The following is an 18,684-nucleotide window of genomic DNA, read 5'->3' on the forward strand; positions in this document are numbered from 1 at the left end:
GAGATAATAATACCAATTCTATCATTTAAGGCAATATAAAACGACTAGCACCTCAATAATAGCTATATAGAATACATAGGGACAAGGACTGACCACTCTCCCACTTTAAAAGTATAGCATGTGTTCTCCAACATGTCTAGGGTGCCAGAACGGCCAGAAACTCCACTGACCACCAGGATTCAAAGCTGGGTTTCCCACATGGCAAACATCTACCACTCAGCAATTGTCAAATCCCCTTTTTGTTGTCCAAACCTCTGTGCACATTCATGCATTCATGGCTTCTTGCTTGTGATGCGCTTATCCAGACTGACTTACAAAGATTGCTGCCCAAAAATAAACTTAATTTAACCAATTCTATGAGCAGAAATATAGTAGTAAAAATGAATATGTTACGTTACTCATTGTACTACTAACTCATGTGTACTACGCACACAAACACACATACTGTACAACATGCACGCACACACTTCCAACAGGAATAGAATATAATCTGAATTGTAAATCAGATCCCATGGATTGCATTGTTTCCTACATTTTTGCAGAATTGGCTATTTGCAGTCCTGAAAATGAATATGCAAATTGCATGGAGACAGATGCCACTCTCTCATATTGGCGACAGAATGGTTTAACGAGTCAACACTATGACAAATTAACTAGGCATGAATTTAACCTTGACACATTATGTTTTTTTATCCCTCTTCTCTTAAGGAGAGGGAGGAAAATCACAATAAACCATGTTGACATCCCTGCTGCATCTCTGCAATACATACCTGCTAATTATTTCCATGAACCTGATAGAACCCAGCCTTATACAGAAAGAATACTCAGTATGTGCAGCAGAAGATTATTTTCTTACACTACTACAAGCGACATGGAATTTAAAACCAGATACATAGGACCAGTGTTTGTGAAGTTTCCACATTCTGTATGCATGCTCATTAGACTGGAGTGTGCAGTGTGGGAAACAGCAGGGAAAGCCTGGGTTTTTCCTTTCTTTTTTTAAACATGCATACATGCAGATATTTTTACATCAATCACTGTGTGTTCCAGATGTAGTTATGAATCATCTGGGTTTGATCTAGTTTGAATGGCAGGTGGCATCGCTCCCTCAGAGAAGCAGTTGGGTTGATCATGCAAAATGGAACAACAAAGTGCTACTTCTCTTTGGATTTGCACCCTGGAGCACTAGGTGAAGGTTTCTATTGAATTATATTTCTATTCACCATTTCCAACATTCCCTTAAATAAGACTCCTGTTTCTGTCTGAGTTTAGCTATAAACATAAATAGTGATAAGCACTAAGCAGAATATATTATTGAATACATTGACTCCAACAGGCAGACGGTCGGTAGAGACGTCTTCCAGTGTTTACTTTAATAAGACACTTTTTTGCCAGTGAATGTTTTGTTTTATTCATTTCTTTGTTACTATTTTATCTGCTTTTATTCTTTCATCTATTTGTGTTGTGATGTTTTTTTCTTTGGTCATTTAATATATTTGTTTTATTCTATGTTATTTATTTTACTTTACAAATCACGAACATTTTAATGTTAGTAACAATTCAGCAATAATTGGTCTGGTTGTTTCCCTGTCTATTCTGTTGGATGTAATGAGTACTAGTGACAAGTTTCCTGTGACTGTTTGTTGTATATGCATGTGTATGACATATGGTCAAAAGTCAATAAAACTATTTGAATAATAATTTGTGATGTGATGTGTGATTTTTTCCCCCTATTTATTGGTACAGTAACTCAACAACACCATTGTAAATGAGCTCAATGTGCTCCTAAGTATCAATAGTGGTTGGCTGATTGATTGACTGATTGCATGCACCCCCCTTCTCTGCTATGAGTGGGGTGAAGACTGCATGTGCAGTCTGTGTTTCTTTGCAGACACCGAAGCAATGTACACACACTGTCCAGCAATTGAACCAGTGATGGCTGGACATGAAAAGAACAGAACAGAACAAGACAGTATTTCTAAATCAAGAATAGAATATTGATATAGAACAAGTAGAATACATAAAATCAATATCTGTGAAAGAAAGCAAAGAGCTTGACACTAAAAGTGCACTCCATCGATTTGCTCCAAATAAATACTTTGACAGCTTGTATGCTCTGCAAAGCTTTTGTCTATGTCTGTTGACTCAGTTGTTCTCCACTGATGACTCGCATTGAGATACAATGGGAACCGTACCAGTCAAACACTCCTGAATGATTCATCCTTGGTCTTAGGGGGAAACCTTAATGGAATTCATTTTCAGTGGGAACTTGGCATGTTTCTGCAGGTATTGGCCGTGTGGTAATCTCTCAAGAACAGATTCCGACCTGCGAAGCAGAGGTCGCTGTTTTTCATTTTCTGTGGGGTCTGGCTACGCGAGACTAGCCGTGTGGAAGCCAACAGACCAGTATTAATTGCGGCATAATTCAGAAACAAGGTAAGCATAACTGTCCTGCTGTGAGATTAATTTCACCTCCCACTCCACTCTGCCACTGACTACTCAGTGAGAATTCAACTGCTAGCTAAATTATCCATTTCCCTAGAATTACAGAGTGAGAGGCTGTATGATTCCTTTTACTGATAAATGCTTATACATCCATAATCCATAACCAGTTTATAGGTCTGCATTTTCCCCAGCCTGCACATGAGACTAAATAATCCATCCTAAATCCTGAGATTTAGGAAATTGCAACGTCTAAATATGATATACTGTATGTATATATATATATATATATATATATATATATATATATATATATATATATATATATATATATATATATATATATAAGCTAACCATCATGACACCAGCAGTTAAACAGGACTAGAGCTGTAACACTGGTGAACATCTCTGGGTAATTGACTTTCCTCTCGTTCTCTGTGTGACAAGGGAGAGAGACACGTCACCACTCCTTGCCCAGTTCAGACAGTGACTTCATCAACGTCAGCAACAATGGCACAAGGAAAAATAACAGCAAAGGCCAAAGTATTAGTCAAAATGGTAGCACACTCCATGAATACGATAGGCTTGGAAAGCTTTACAGGGAATTCTGTTTAATTCGAGGGAATGTTGAATTGCAAGAGTCAGGGGTTCTTCTTGAAAGTTTGACTAAAAAGTCTGCCATACCAGATTTGTTGTCAAACTTAAAACCCCAAACTGAACGAATAAAGGTGATAAATGAGGTAAAGTGTTTATCTTACAACTGAGATGTTTTTCTCCTTCCCTTCCCTTTGTCTTAGCTAAAGATCTCTCATGTCACGTCTTCCTCGGAGCTGTGACCAAGTCTGCCTGTCGTTGCTACGCAACAAACTCGGAGTAACGAGAATCATTATCGAATGAGCCATTAATTTAAGCCGATACTTTCAGGGAGGCATTTTTAAACCTGTAGACATGACCTCACTTGTAAATAACCCTGCCGTCAGAACAACATGTCCAGGATTACATTGTAGAGTATGAGATCAGATCATTTTATATGGACATTTTGTTGCTTTCATAATGCCATTTCATACAATTTCGGTTCTAGAGGCCTCTACTACCTCCTCCATCTGCTGTTGGCATGCATGTGGTTATAATGACAGCCAATGATAAGCGGTTGTCAGACTGCCTGGTTTAAAGCATCTCCACAACACGTATCTACTTCCTGGTCCCCTGTGTCCACCTCCACACCCCGGCTCTTGACCCCATGTGACCCATGAGGCAATCCAATTCCATTTCCCTCTGCCAGCTGCCCTGACTGATTACTCTGAGTGACTCCATTCATCGGAAGGAGTGGGGAGTCTAGGGGGGGCTGCTAAGTATGTGTGAGTGAGTGCGTTGGTGTTTGTCTGCCAGTGATTGTGTATGCGAATGTGAGTGCTAGAGAGTGTGTGTGACTGAGTCTGTCTCTGTGTTCTTGTCTGTTTGTGTGTGTGTGTGTGTGTGTGTGTGTGTGTGTGTGTGTGTGTGTGTGTGTGTGTGTGTGTGTGTGTGTGTGTGTGTGTGTGTGTGTGTGTGTGCGCGTGCGTGCATGCGTGCGTGTGTGTGGGGAAGGCAACTGAGTGACTGTGTACACTGTACAGTATGTGTGTAGGTGGTTGGATGAGGGAGGACTAATCAGAACGTGCATGTGTGCTTGTGTGCATGCGTGCACTCTGTGTGTGTGTGTGTGTGTGTGTGTGTGTGTGTGTGTGTGTGTGTGTGTGTGTGTGTGTGTGTGTGTGTGTGTGTGCGTGTGCGTAATGTTTTATTGCAAGTTTGATTTTGTGTCTGCAAGATCCCCCCGGCAAACCAAACTCAGGAACCAATTAAGTGGCTGCAGTGTCAAGGTCCCTTTACATGACTAATAGGCTAATCAACAATAGAGAAGCAGTACTCTTGAAGCCTTAAGCCTAATTTATACTTGTATTTGTTGTACATCTGGAAATCGTGACGCGGTGCCTCGCGTTTCTCTGTTGAAACTGCAAACGTTTAGTTTTTCACTGATTTGAGTGCAGTTTGCAGGTTCTCCTCTGCATGAGCAATTAACTATCTGCAATTACCAGGAGAACTGCACAGTAAAATCCTGAGTGTTAATTTAACTTGGAGAGCAGACAAATGGTTATATTTGTATGCTCTCTGAGTTAAATTAACACTCAGGGGTTTTACTGTGTCCCCAGGGGCGAATTACTCTCTCTCTGCCCCTCTCTCCTACTTTGTGTGCATGTGTGCACACCCGCATGTATGTGCCTCTAAATTCACATGTGTTCGTGCATTCATCGAAGATAGTGATTTCTTGGTGCAATCCAGTTGCCTTTACCATGTTATTACTATGTGTACCACAGATACACATGTCAACAATACAATTACGGTTTTATCATGTCACAATTATTCCAAACAAAATTGTTCTACATAGACCATGCAGTTGCCTCTTAAACAATATATTTACAGCATCATTATTTACATTTTATGACAAGAAACTGAACTTTGTGTAGCTGGCTACTATTGAAGAGTAAAAGGCCAGGTCAAAGCCACAGAACAGATGTGTTCTATTGTCTTCCATATCTACAATGTACAGATTTCAACAAGAACTGAACCAAGAAATAGTTCAGAAACGTATACTGTAGCAGCAGTTTCAGTATCAATAAGACACCATCGGTGGGATTTGCAGAGAGATTTCCGAGTCTACTGTATGTGTGCTCTTAACTCAGCACTTCCATATCCTCGTCGACTAAAGACAAATGAGAGGAGGTTTCTCGAGTCGGACTGGAGCCGGCTCTTAAGTTGATCGAGCCATATAACTTTGCTGAATGTTTGGAATAGGCAAAAACTCTTCTCCTGATCATCTCCTCTTTCCACATGGAGATCATAAGCAGGGTGGAGAGCAACACGCCTCCAAGGGTGAGCAGACATAGTCCGGCTATGACACATCGGTCCAAATGGGCCCCCACCCTCGCTTTATCCCGCTCCAATCTCTCCATTTCCCGGGCCGAGACACTGTCAGGGTTCACTTCCACGTCCCTTGGGACAGCATAGGATATTGCGACCAAGGAAATGCCGGTCACTAGGCAAGTCACAGCGATTATGAAACCGTAATCCACCGATTTCCCTGAGCTGCCCTCGGACGGGAACTCATCGTCGGACAAGATAGAAAGTTCAGGGATGTCGTTCTCCTCGTTTAGTTCGGTTGAGGAGCTGTTGCAGCTTCCGGATGGATGCTGTGGACTTGAATGGTTCTGATCATCACTGACGTGATGGCAGCCTGTTGAGTGGTTCTGATCACTGTCACAGACTGTTGAGTGGTTCTGATCACTGACGTGATGGCAGAGTGTTGAGTGGTTCTGATCACTGACGTGATGGCAGAGTGTTGAGTGGTTCTGATCACTGTCGTGTTGGCAGGGTGTTGAATGGTCCTCCTGATCAATGATGAGTTGGCAGGTGAAAGATGTTTCTACTTCGTCATAGGGCTGTCACAATTACAAATTTAAGTTGAAAAAGATTAATTGTCACTCAAATAATTGCAATTAAGGATTGAATTGTGTGTTTGGCATTGAACATTGGAACATGTGAATACAATTTTTAATTCTGGTTTTCCTTTTGGGCTTCCTAAATCAAAAATTGCACAGGGCAGATATGACAAATAACTTAAATAGGCCTATACAAATAAATCATTGACATAATTAATAATTGTATACATAAAAATAGCAGAAATAGCTTACAACGTAAGCTTGTTTAGATCTGCTATTTCTATTTTTTATATTTTAAAAAGTGGGAGCATTTTTCAACATGGAAACGATTATGACGATTACGCAAAAATAATTGCGCTTATCTCCTAATAAATACTTACTTCGTCATGTAGTCGCTGGTTGTGTGTTGTTGCCGTGCCAGGCTGCCACGCGCCCGGGGTCGCTGTCCACGGTGCTGAACGCTGGCACGCTGCTGCTCCGCTGCTCTCATAGCGCCGCTCCTTCTCGGCGGAATAACTAATCTCTTTGATACTTTGGTAATTGGAAACTACCGTCAGAACATCATTCTGAGTTGGTCGATTCACTAGTTGATCAAAGTAAATAAGCTCTAGATTAGCCATTTGTACATGGGCTGGGTTGCCCTTTTATCAATCCCATACGTCCGTCCCTGTAAACGAAACAGGCGCGAATAGATGAAAACAAGGCAATTCACGCTCGAACTTCGTGTTAACCTGCAGTACACAACACCAATTACTTCAAGCTATTATTTGATTGTTTTTCTACAAATCTGCAATGTAGTAGCCTAAGCATCTGTGTGCCTGTGCACAAACATGCAGACACACCAATCAAATCCAGGCATACTGAAGCGTTCTTGGTCGCAGCGCAAACATTAAATTAAACAGAGCGTATCGACTTTAATTGAATTACATTTTCATACAGTGTATGACTTCAAAGCGAAGACCACGTTAACTTAACATTTTGGGAAACAGCTTTTTGGAGGGTGGGCTTGTTCAACCCATAGAGTTAAAAATAAGGTTCAACCACTCAAACTGCGTTTCCAAAAAACGAATCTGTCATTTTTCAGTACATTGCTCGAAAGATTAAGTAGGCATATCATGACAGCAAATAAATGTCGATACATTTCTCCACTTAACAGGTTATTAAACGATAAATATTGAATGCCTACCTTTTCTCTGCGTGTGGGTTTCTCTTGAATCCCCGGCTTCTCTTCTCTGCTCCTCCGGCAATTAGAGGGAACGGTTTGTCAAACTCCTCCCACGCGCTGGGCAGGCGGACCCCTCAGGCGGACCCCTGCCTCACGCTGCTTAGAACTGAATCAAGTTCTGTGTAGGCTATTCCTCTGTGCATTCATAAACTATCCAATGAAAGGGAATCCATGGGAATCTGACTACACAAGGCAAGCAGCAGTGAAGTTTTTCTTTGCAATATAGGATATAATGGCATAATATTGCTGACATGATGCAGCCTTTCAGCATATTTTGAGAAGAAATGCACATCAAAGCTTCAACAAAACACGCAGTGAGTGAAGAAAAAAAAACCTGGACTGCTAAAGGTTGATATTGAGTAGCTTTGCAAAACGATTTTCTAAATAGTCCATTTATAGAGCACCACGCCAGAGGGGGAAAAAAACTCGACTTTGATATTCAATCCAAACCATGTCAAATCCCATATGCAATGGTAGAGATATATTCCTCCTCCAGAGCCCCTTAAAGCAATCCCCCAGCCGCACTATGCAGTCTGCCCTGCCTCTGCAGAGCACAGAGAACTGGAGCATATAGAGCATGTAGGCTATAGGAAGCCAAAGGTCATAATCACAAGACGCTTCGATGCTTCTATACCCACCAGTGGTGGAAGGTAACTAGGTACATTTACTCAAGTACTATACTTAAGTACAATTTTGAGGTATTTTTAATTTATTGGAGTATTTCCAATTTTCTACACTTTTACTTTTACTTCTACTCCACTAAATCTCAGAGGCAAATATTCTACTTTTACTCTAGGCCTACTCCACTACAATTATTTGAAAACTTTAGTTACTAGTTACTTTGTAGATTTGAATTATTATTACAAAACATACATTAACCACTTCAGCCCTATTTAAACTTTGGCTATTTTCAAAAGAGTGCTTTTACTTTTGGTACTTTAATACATTTTGATGCCAATACTTTTGTACTTTTACTCAAGTAAATTTTGGACTTTTACTTGTAACAAAGTATTTCTACATTGCAGTATTGATACTTTTACTTAAGTAAGAAATGTGAGTACTTTTTCCACCATTGCTGTCCACCGTTCAAGTTCATGTTTTAGAGTTTAGCGGTTTTCAAGTGCCGTGATGCTGGTGGGTAATAACACGCTCTGCTAGCTGTGCATTTGGTCGTGATGACCCTTTGAGTTGGAAGAGTTTAGTAGAGCCTGTCACGCTGGAGGCTGTTTTAACATTTGAAACACAGCAAAAAGAGGCAAAGAGTTATGAGCCTTCATTTTAAAGCAACAGATTACACAGCTGGCCACTGCAGAAGATACAGGACATAGCCTGTCTGTCAGGCTTAAATTATACATGTCTTTTCAGAGGATAAGTGCATAGGAAAGTGTATCTGACGTTTCACAATCAGATTTTGACATATGCTGGTTGCTTGAATGGGTGGTAGATTGATAAAATTGTTTGATTGACTCATTTGAATTGTCATAACATTTCCTCTCCATTCAATTTACAATTATGCATCACTTGTTTAGACTTGGGCTGAGGACTGCTGAGACAAGCCAAACTGTTAGCAATGCAAGTCCAACGAAGGGAATGCCTGTTTTATGGTCCTGTGACAAAGTTCAAGAATTTGGGGCTAGAGATGTTCATCTCTGTGAGAAGTTAGAGACCCAAATTCTGTTCAACCCCAGATTATTTTATTTTGGTGATCAGTCTGAACACCTATTAGAAGTTAGGTCCAGACTAGTATAAGCAAACACCTTTTCATGAGAGGGAGAGGGGTGCTGGTGCCTTCAGTCTAAAGAATGGATTATCGAAATGGCAAGAGCAGCATTTGATATGTCCTAAAAACGGTTTTGGATGTATATTATTTTGTATTCTGAAGAAATGTAAAAAGCTGTTTGTGAGACAGTACAAATAGAACCAAATTGCAAAGGGACAGGCACAGGCAGCACACACACATATGCACACGCACACGCACACACACACACACACACACACACGCACACGCACACGCACACGCACACGCACACACACACACACACACACACACACACACACACACACACACACACACACACGCACACACGCACACACGCACACGCACACTCATATGCATATACACACAGGCACCAGCACATAATGTACTCTCTCTCTCTCTCTCTCTCTCTCTCTCTCTCTCTACACAGGGTCTACTCAAGCAAAAGGACACTCATGGATGGTCACAGTGTTAAAGGGATCAAATGGCAGATGAAATTTGTCAGTTAAAGTTCTGCTGGAGGTGCAGAGGAGACGTGCGGCAGGCGTTGTTATATCACAGAGTTTTCTTATTCAAATAAAGTTTAGAAATGTAACTTTATATGCGCATAACAATTGTATGTCAAATTTTCTTATTGCAACCCATGCTGTATTATATTATTGCAAACTGTGACATTACTAAATCAAACAGGTTAACTACCATCAAAGTGCCCTTGAGCAAGGCACGTGGTGACACATAGTGCCCCAACTGCTTACTTGAGGTGTGGGGTGGCCCAGAGTGATGCTAATTACCATTCCCCTCATGTTTGTGGGTGTGCTTATTGCTCTCTCCGCATGGAACTACTTCTACAGGCTTTGTATCATAATGTGCCATATGACAACACGCCTGATTAAATGATGTTTAAGGAAACATTCTACCATGAAACTGACAAGGAACTGCTGCGAGACGCATTGGCCCACGGTGGAACTCCTGAATTATTACCGCCCTACTACAGACATAGGCTAGAGTAGGAATTGCTTGCAGCAGATTTTCTCCATCAGATGTCTGTCTAGCAACAGCAATGCGCTGTTTGTTACGATCTAATGTGATTAATCATCTCCTCCAGTGATGTTCCCGACCAGCAGGCCCAGCATTTTATTTACTCTAATCGGAGAAGTGTGGCATTTTACGTTGATGGATCTGCTGTGAAATAGGAGCACGTCTCCAGCTAAGAATAGCTAATGGGACCCCAGCAGTCGAGGCAGCAGTAACAAAGATGCCAGGGCAAGGTTGGTCTAGGACACATGAATTGTGCTCCTGCCTTGGCTAAACATAGATGCAACTGAGTCAGGTGGCGTTTTAAGAAAGAGAGAAAGAAAGAGAGAGAGAGAGAGAGAGAGAGAGAGAGAGAGAGAGAGACTCAGCATTGGTGGGCATGCTATGCAACATGCGGCACGTCCTCCAGTAGCAGAACCGACTCATCCCTGCGGCTGCTAACTGGAAACAGGGCACATAAGCGCTGACTCAATTCTCTATGCTAAGCTGAGGCAAGTTGTGTGATTTCCCCTCTCTCCTCTATCTCTCGCTTACTCATGCACACATGCAGTACAGTAGGCTACCCCCAAGCCTCTTTCTCTCTTACTCGCTTCTCTTGCGCAACATGCAGACTTCAAGGAAAGAGTTGAGATGATGGACAGCCAGGTATGGTACTCATGAAAAAGGAGGGGTGAACACGGAAGTCAAAAGAGCAGCAATTTATGACACTATTTTTACAGTATGTTTATTAAAAGTTGTTGCACCTTTTCAGTGAGGCCATGAATCCCATCCATATAGTTAGACAAAAAAATAGGCAGAATAGGCATTTAGCTGGAGAAGCTCTTTCAGAGTGCAAGGTCACCCAGCATGTCCAACAGTTCAGGTTCAAGTGCCTTGCTCAATGGTAGCCTTGTGGTGATTAAATCTCTGATGACATTTTCTCTGCCATTAGAGAGACTCGAACCAGAAGCTTTCACAACCCAATAACAATTGACAAAGAACGTTATGCCTGATTTATACTTTGCTGCATGCCTGTGTCGTGTGCCAAAAATGCACTGTGAGCTTGTGGATCTACTGTTTTCGGCACATGACACCGATGTACGACAAAGTAGAGCCAAAATTAAGTATTATTCTTACCGAATGACCCTGTATGTGTTGAGCTGAGGCATGGAACTAATAGGAAGTGGCTGACAAAGACAGATTGCTGTGGTGTAAGTAGGAGTAATGTTTTCTGTCACTGGTGTTATGGACTGTACCCCGCAGTGTATTTACCATTAATTGAGCAGGGTCAGGGTTGGAGCACAGCTTCTTTATGGATGACCTTGAGTCATGGTTTATGTGTTTATGTGTGTGTGTGTGTGTGTGTGTGTGTGTGTGTGTGTGTGTGTGTGTGTGTGTGTGTGTGTGTGTGTGTGTGTGTGTGTGTGTGTGTGTGTGTGTGCGTGTGCGTGTGCGTATTAGAGAGACAGAGCGTTTGTTTTACATGTGCATGTTAGGTGCATGAATCACTGTGCGTTTAATGTGTATTTTGCTGTGTTTGTGTTTGCACATGTATGTACTGTGTGTGTGTGTGTGTGTGTGTGTGTGTGTGTGTGTGTGTGTGTGTGTGTGTGTGTGTGTGTGTGTGTGTGTGTGTGTGTGTGTGTGTGTGTGCGCGCGTGCACACTGTGATGAACAGCCATGCTTATGAATGTGTGTGTGGGTGGTTGACAGCCATATGGGTCTGAGTCCGCATCGACCAATTCCGACTTGAAATTGCCTGCCACAACGTCAGTAAATCAGAATGGTCAAGGGTCATTTTACGTTATAAAATACTGATGACCAGCAAAATCCATTACTTGATATCGCAAAAATAAGGCAATATGACAAATACTTATTCTGATCTACCGAACCATACAGGAGCTGCTTATGTATACAATTGCTGCACATGCTGTATAATGGCAGTAATAACTCAGAGGAATAGCTATATTGTATGGTTTGTGGTTCTTTTGAAACAAATACAAGTACATCAATACATCATAGAAATGCTTGTAGTGACACATCTTGAAGCCTGTGGTCTATTCATATTCATGAGAAATATCATACTAACTGTGCATTTGTGGGCGTGGGAATAAGTCTATCCCACACAGTGACTTTAACCTATGTCTGATGAAAGGCATATAGGAAGCTAACTGTATGTGTACTGTATCACTTAGATATGTGGAAAGACAAATTTACACCGTAGTATTGAATAAAAAACCTCCATATGTCATCCAAGATAAAATAAATGCAAATATGACAGTTTTTGTAACAACAACAACAACAACAACAACAACAACAACAATAAATAAATAAATAATTTCAATAATAGTAATAATAATAATAACTAGAAAAAGTGCTCCTCGGAGCACAACTCTCCGCCAGAAGACTTGTGTTGGTTCGAAGGTCGCGAAGGTCGCTATCCCTCTTGTATATGTAAGTGTCCTATCCATCCTGTCTGGGTAAGTGTCCTCTTCCGTTCATTCTGTGTAAGTGTCCTATCCCTCCTGTCCTATCCGTCCTGTCTATGTAAGTGTCATATCCCTCCTGTCTATATAAGTGTCCTATCTGTCCTATCTGTCCAATAAGACAGATAGGAACAATTGGACCGCGACTACTTGACTACTTCCGGTTCGAAGGTCTGGGAGTGAGCTAGTGGCCGGATTTTCGGTATTGGAATCTGGCTTATCACAGTGACACATGTATTTATAGGTCGCTATCCCTCTTGTATATGTAAGTGTCCTATCCAACCTGTCTGGGTAAGTGTCCTCTTCCGTTCTGTCTGTGTGAGTGTCCTATCCCTCCTGTCTGTATAAGTGTCCTATGTCATATCCCTCCTGTCTATATAAATGTCCTATCTGTCCTATCTGCCAATTATGTATGAGCCATGCAGCCATTTCATGGTTCCCGTCTTACCTCACTGTCAGAGTGATGCCATGTATATATAGGCCCGGTGGCGTCACTAGCCAATCAGATCACAGTATTTCACGTGTCACGTGAGGCTTGACCAATCGGTGTGTCATGTTTAGAAAGTGAAAGCGCAGTGATAACAATACTCTCCTGCCGGAGAGTAATAATGTGTATTTGCCTCCATGATGACATGATACGAATATGCATAATTTGTTTGGAAATATTTTTTCCAAATTGTCCAAGATCAAGAGACTTTTTGAGAGAGTTCAATTGAAAATCTGTGTAAAAAAATATGATTTCAGGGTTTCTCCTCAACAGTTTGCTATATATACAGGCTTTGGTAATTCTAAAGTTTCTCCACAGGGTGGCAGTATAACTCTATCCGTCACAATCAATGCACTGACTAATTATTGCCTGGACCGTCTTAAGTCCTGTTGCTGAGAGAGAAACCGAAACGTTTTTTTTTTTTAATCAAAGAAGAATAATAGCTTCTAAACTAAAGCAACTAAAGGTGCTCCAGTCGTTGTCACTGGGAACAAACCTTTAGAATGTGCATAAACTCTGTATTCTCATCCCATAGAACAAAGTGTTCTTGGAATGAAAATAAATGCCAGAAAGTTTTCAATGTGTTTTTCGTGTGTTTTGTAGACGTTTCTGTTGCTACCTTACTCTGCACAATTACAAAAAGTAATGGTGATGAATGATTTGAGGGGGTCCCACAGATGACAGTATTAAAGTGGCAATTTAAGGACTTTTAATACATTAAAAAAATAAGTAGAAATGAAATGAAAAGTAATCAACAAACTATAAAAAAATGGCCAAACATCTGCCAAATTGTCAAATATAAGAAAGAGGCAAAAATTGTGAAAATAGCTGATCTACAAGTCTGTAGATACTATTTTCACAATATTTATCGAACCGAGTCAAACTAAATGTAATGCCTCAACTCCTATTCCAAGTGCTTGTCAGGGGGGGGGGGGGGGGGGTCCCCAGTTAAAATATGATTCTTTTTGGGAGTCCCCAGTTCAAATATGATTATTTTGGGGGTCGCAGTCTGAAAAGGTTGAGAAATGGCTTAGGCTAATATATTAGGCCTACTAGCTGATCAGATTGCTGAACTGCAGACATGCAAATTAGCAAAGGTCAGGACGGACGGAGTTATAAAGATATCACTTGGCCAAATGGAATACTGACTTCCTCAGTCCTCACACATTCTGTATTATTCTAGGATGCTGTGGAGACTGGAGAGAAGAGAGGCGCTATTGTTATATAATTCCCTGAAGCTTTGATCCACCTGCCACTCGGAATGGACTGCTGGCAACTTCCACGAGACACAAGTCTAATGTTGGAATGATCATGACCAATTTCACCAGTTTATTTTAAATGTGCACAGTTGGTGAGGGGGAGAGAGATGTACCCAACCTCCGCAGTGTTATAATATAGTCAAATCCCACGAGAGCTAATTGCGCACAGTTTGACAGTTAATCGTTTTAACCCTGGCTTCCCTATTTTGGGCATGTTGTACGCCAAAAAATGTCACAAATGTTCACAAATTGTCACACATTGGTAGGTTAAAGACAAGTTGCCTATTTGACATATGTTGTAATGTCTATAGCCTAAGACGGCACTTAATTGACAAAAAGAACAAGTGTTGCTCTATCACAGGTGACCGTGACACCGTAATTGAGTCCACCAAAATAGGCTAATCTACAAGTAGGCCTATATATTGAGAAGACATTAAATTAAACAAAACAAAGACATCAGTCAAAAAATGGTCTCTCTTTTCTTTTTTAAATCTGTCTTCTATTTAAATTTCATGAATAAAAACAATATTTTCTGCATTCATGTTGTTGACCATAGCCTACATCTCGAATATTCCCTGCTTTTAGTGAGATTGCTGTCCGGCAAATAGGCCTATGATTAATAAAACACTGACATGTATTTAGGTTTATGTCCCCAAAGCACTCGTCTACAAGAAATACTGACGTCCCATTGCCCATATATGAAAGTTATAATAAGTTCAAATGAATTGCCTCCAGTCATATCGATCAGACTCTTAGCTCAGAAGCTGCATTTGGCTTCCATTATGTGTATTAAATAAAAAGCACATGTCTTCGGACGGAGACTATATGGTCTACATACAGGCTTGTGTGAAAGTGCTCTGTGTGCTTGAGTAAAAGCATACTGCAATGTAAAAACACTCTCTGTTACAAGTAAAAGTCCGGAATTAAAATTGTACTTGAGTAAAAGTACAAAAGTATTGGTATAAAAATGTACTTAAAGTACCAAAAGTAGAAACCTACTCATTATGCAGAACTGGGGACCCCTCAAAATAATCATATTTGAACTGGAGACCACCCAAAATAATCATCTTTGAACTGGAGACCACCCAAAATAATCATCTTTGAACTGGAGACCACCCAAAATAATCATCTTTGAACTGGGGACCACCCAAAATAATCATCTTTGAACTGGGGACCCCCCAAAATAATCATATTTGAACTGGGGACCCCCCAAAATAATCATATTTGAACTGGGGACCCCCCAAAATAATCATACAATCATATTTGAACTGGGGACCCCCCAAAATAATCATACAATCATATTTGAACTGAGGACCCCCCAAAATCATTATATAATCATATTAGAACTGGGGACCCCCCAAAATAATCATATTTGACTGGGGACCCCCCACCCTGATAAGCACATTTAGTTTGACTCGGTTCCACACAGATACAGCTTGTAGATCGGCTATTTTCACAATGTTTGCCTCTTTCTTAAATTATTTGACAATTTGGCCAATGTTTGACAAGTTTTTATAGTATAGTTTGTTGATTACCTTTTGATCTTTTTTCATTTATAAAAAAAATGTTAGGTATTAAAAAGGTCTTAAAAGTCCTTAAATTGTCACTTCACTGTCATCTGGTGACCCCCCAAAAAATCTGGTGGGGACCCCCAACCCACAGGTTGAGAACCACTGCAATAACGCATGCGTAATGAGCGGCTCTGTGAAGATAAGGTTCCAAACAGCCGTCTCTCTTTGTCTTTTCCATTCACATCTATTCTGAGAAAAACACGCACGGCAAGAGATCTGCGCGCACGGCGCTTCCACTATGAGCCAGATGGACCTGGACGGCTGTAGGCGACGCATCACTTTTTACGCACAACGTGACAGTGATTTTACAGGATATTTTTATTAGTGTGTTACTAATTATTATCGATTTTATTTATTAATGCACATGCAGTTAACGTCCGGATGCGGTCTCGAGATCTTTGGTAACTTTAAGGCCACAGTGTTTGCACAACAAAGGATTACGTGCGTAAAACTTGGAGTGAACATTTGAAAGCTACAAGTCCACCATAAAGTCACTGCTCTCTTCTGGCGCAACATTTTTTTGAATTTTCTTTTGTATTTCGTTGATTTATTTTGTCTTTTTTTGTATTTTGTGATTTTTTTTTGGATCTGGATTTTTTTGGACCGATCAAAATGGAAAACTTTACCCATGAAATCCAAGAAGTGAACAACACTTTGGGGACTTGGATGGAGCACAGCATCCAATACAAGGTGGTGAGCAGTTTATTAGTTTTTGCCATCTGCGCCTTTGGGATCGTCGGCAACGTCATGGTCATCTTAGTGGTGCTGACCACTAAACACATGAGGACACCCACTAACTGCTACCTGGTGAGTTTGGCGGTGGCCGACCTGATGGTGCTGACTGCGGCCGGTTTGCCGTGTATAACCGACAGCATCTTTGAAACGTGGGTATTCGGACATTACGGGTGTTTGTGCATCACCTACTTTCAGTACCTCGGGATCAACGCGTCGTCTTGCTCCATCACCGCGTTCACCATAGAAAGATACATCGCTATTTGCCACCCCATAAAAGCCCAGTTTCTGTGCACCCTGTCCAGAGCCAAGAAGATCATCTTGTGCGTGTGGGCTTTCACCTCCATTTACTGCATCATGTGGTTCTACCTCTCAAATGTCCAAGAGCTCAAGTATGACAACGTGACCATCCTGACCTGCGGCTACAAAGTTTCGAGAAAATCCTATTTGCCGATTTACTTTTTTGATTTTGGCATCTTTTTTGTTTTGCCACTTCTGCTCTCTGCGATCTTATACGGACTCATTGCAAGGATCCTCTTCATGAACCCGTTGCCATCCGACCATAAAGATAAGAATAAGAAGAACGGTCACAGTAAGAACTCCCGCCACTCCAACTCAACCGCGACCTCCCGCAGACAGGTGGGTTGCGCATGCGCCACATCTCATCTTTAGGACAATAATAAAAATGATGATGATAATAATCATAGGCCTATATAATCATATAGGCCTATATATATATGTGTGTGTGTGTGTGTGTGTGTGTGTGTGTGTGTGTGTGTGTGTCATTTTATAGATGTTATCTGATTCATCTTCAGCAGATAAGTGTCAATCATTAGCGTGAACTTAAAATCTTTGCCAGTGCCATTTGAAATCTAAGTCAATATTGCCCTTAGACCAGGGGTCTTCAACGTTTTTCAGGCCAAGGACCCCTTAGCTGAGACTGAGAGAGAGATGAAGCAGGCCTCCCCCCACTACATGTCATATAAAATTGTGTTGCAGATTATACTTTTTCATAGATTTCACAGATAGCTTCATAGACTTGTTTGACAGCACATCAGTTGGATTCACGCTCATGTGTATTTTCAGACATCTAACCACTTAATCTCTCAATACTGAGTAAACCTGGTCTTCTCTTTTTTCCCTATAGTCTACACCAAACCTCTTCGCCAAAAATAGCCGATCTACAGGCTCACAACTCCTTGCAGATCTGCTATTTTCGGCAAATGTTCCCATCAGAATAGGGACGTTAGGGTTCATGTGGTTATGTAAAAAAAGTTCTTATCATTCGAAGATTTACCCCCCCCCCCCCCTGTAGTAACTCTGAGGACCCCCTAGGGGTCCGGGACCCCCTGTTTAAGACTCCTGCCTTAGACCACGTCAAATTGTGTGGTTGTGTATTACTCAGAAGTTATGTTGTTATCTTGTTACAGCTCATATAACTATTATTCCCTCTTCAACCATGGGTCCCGCTATAGGTGACCAAGATGCTGGCAGTGGTGGTGATTCTGTTCGCCATGCTGTGGATGCCCTACCGCACCTTAGTGGTGGTCAACTCCTTCTTGGAGAGGGCCTACGTGGACACCTGGTTCCTGTTCTTCTGCCGGAGCTGCATCTACCTCAACAGCGCCATAAACCCGCTCATCTACAATGCCATGTCGCAGAAGTTCCGCGCAGCGTTCCGCAAGATCTGCCACTGCACGCAGAAGAAGCACTCCCAGAGGCCCGCGGCACACAGCGTGGCACTGACCTACAGTGTGGTCAAGGACACTTCTGTGATGGAGAGCACTGATCACTTCACCACGGAGATGGAGGAGCTCACAGTAACAGACGACCTACTGCCCTAGAACAGTGGTTCTCAACCTGTGCACATGATTTTTTTGAGGGGGGTCCCCAGATGACAGTGAATTGACAATTTAAGGACTTTTAAGACCCTTTTAATACCTCCAAAGAAAAAAGAACATTACTGCATCAAAAGTAATCAACAAACTATGCTATAAAAACTGGTCAAACATCGGCCAAATTGTCAAATAATAATTTAATAATAATTTAAGAAAGATTTAAGAAGCAGATCTACAAGTAGCTTGTAGCTTGTAGATCTGCTAGTTTTGCAATATTTATCTGTGTGGAACCGAGTCAAACAAAGTTGAACGCCTCAACTCCTAAATTCCAAGTGCTTGTCGGGGTGGGGGGTCAGTTCATATATATGATTATTTTGGGGGGTCACGGCCTGAAA

General features: G+C 41.4%; 2 protein-coding genes across 2 annotated transcripts; one reads left to right on the forward strand and one right to left on the reverse strand.

The window, feature by feature from the left end:
• Positions 1-5,156: 5,156 nt before the first annotated feature.
• On the reverse strand, positions 5,157-6,541 carry LOC311061760 (uncharacterized protein; the record flags this gene model as incomplete). The annotated part of the gene is made up of 2 exons (XM_084080452.1): positions 5,157-5,921; positions 6,302-6,541. 2 exons carry the CDS (start codon positions 6,539-6,541, stop codon positions 5,157-5,159), a joined length of 1,005 nt encoding a protein of 334 aa, XP_083936578.1.
• A 9,790-nt stretch (positions 6,542-16,331) lies between these two features.
• trhrb (thyrotropin-releasing hormone receptor b) lies at positions 16,332-18,295 on the forward strand (the record flags this gene model as incomplete). The annotated part of the gene is made up of 2 exons (XM_084079870.1): positions 16,332-17,090; positions 17,927-18,295. 2 exons carry the CDS (start codon positions 16,332-16,334, stop codon positions 18,293-18,295), a joined length of 1,128 nt encoding a protein of 375 aa, XP_083935996.1.
• Positions 18,296-18,684: the final 389 nt, after the last annotated feature.

This window comes from Gymnoscopelus microlampas (assembly GCF_963454915.1).
Source record: "Gymnoscopelus microlampas genome assembly, chromosome: 15".
Lineage (NCBI taxonomy): Eukaryota > Metazoa > Chordata > Actinopteri > Myctophiformes > Myctophidae > Gymnoscopelus > Gymnoscopelus microlampas.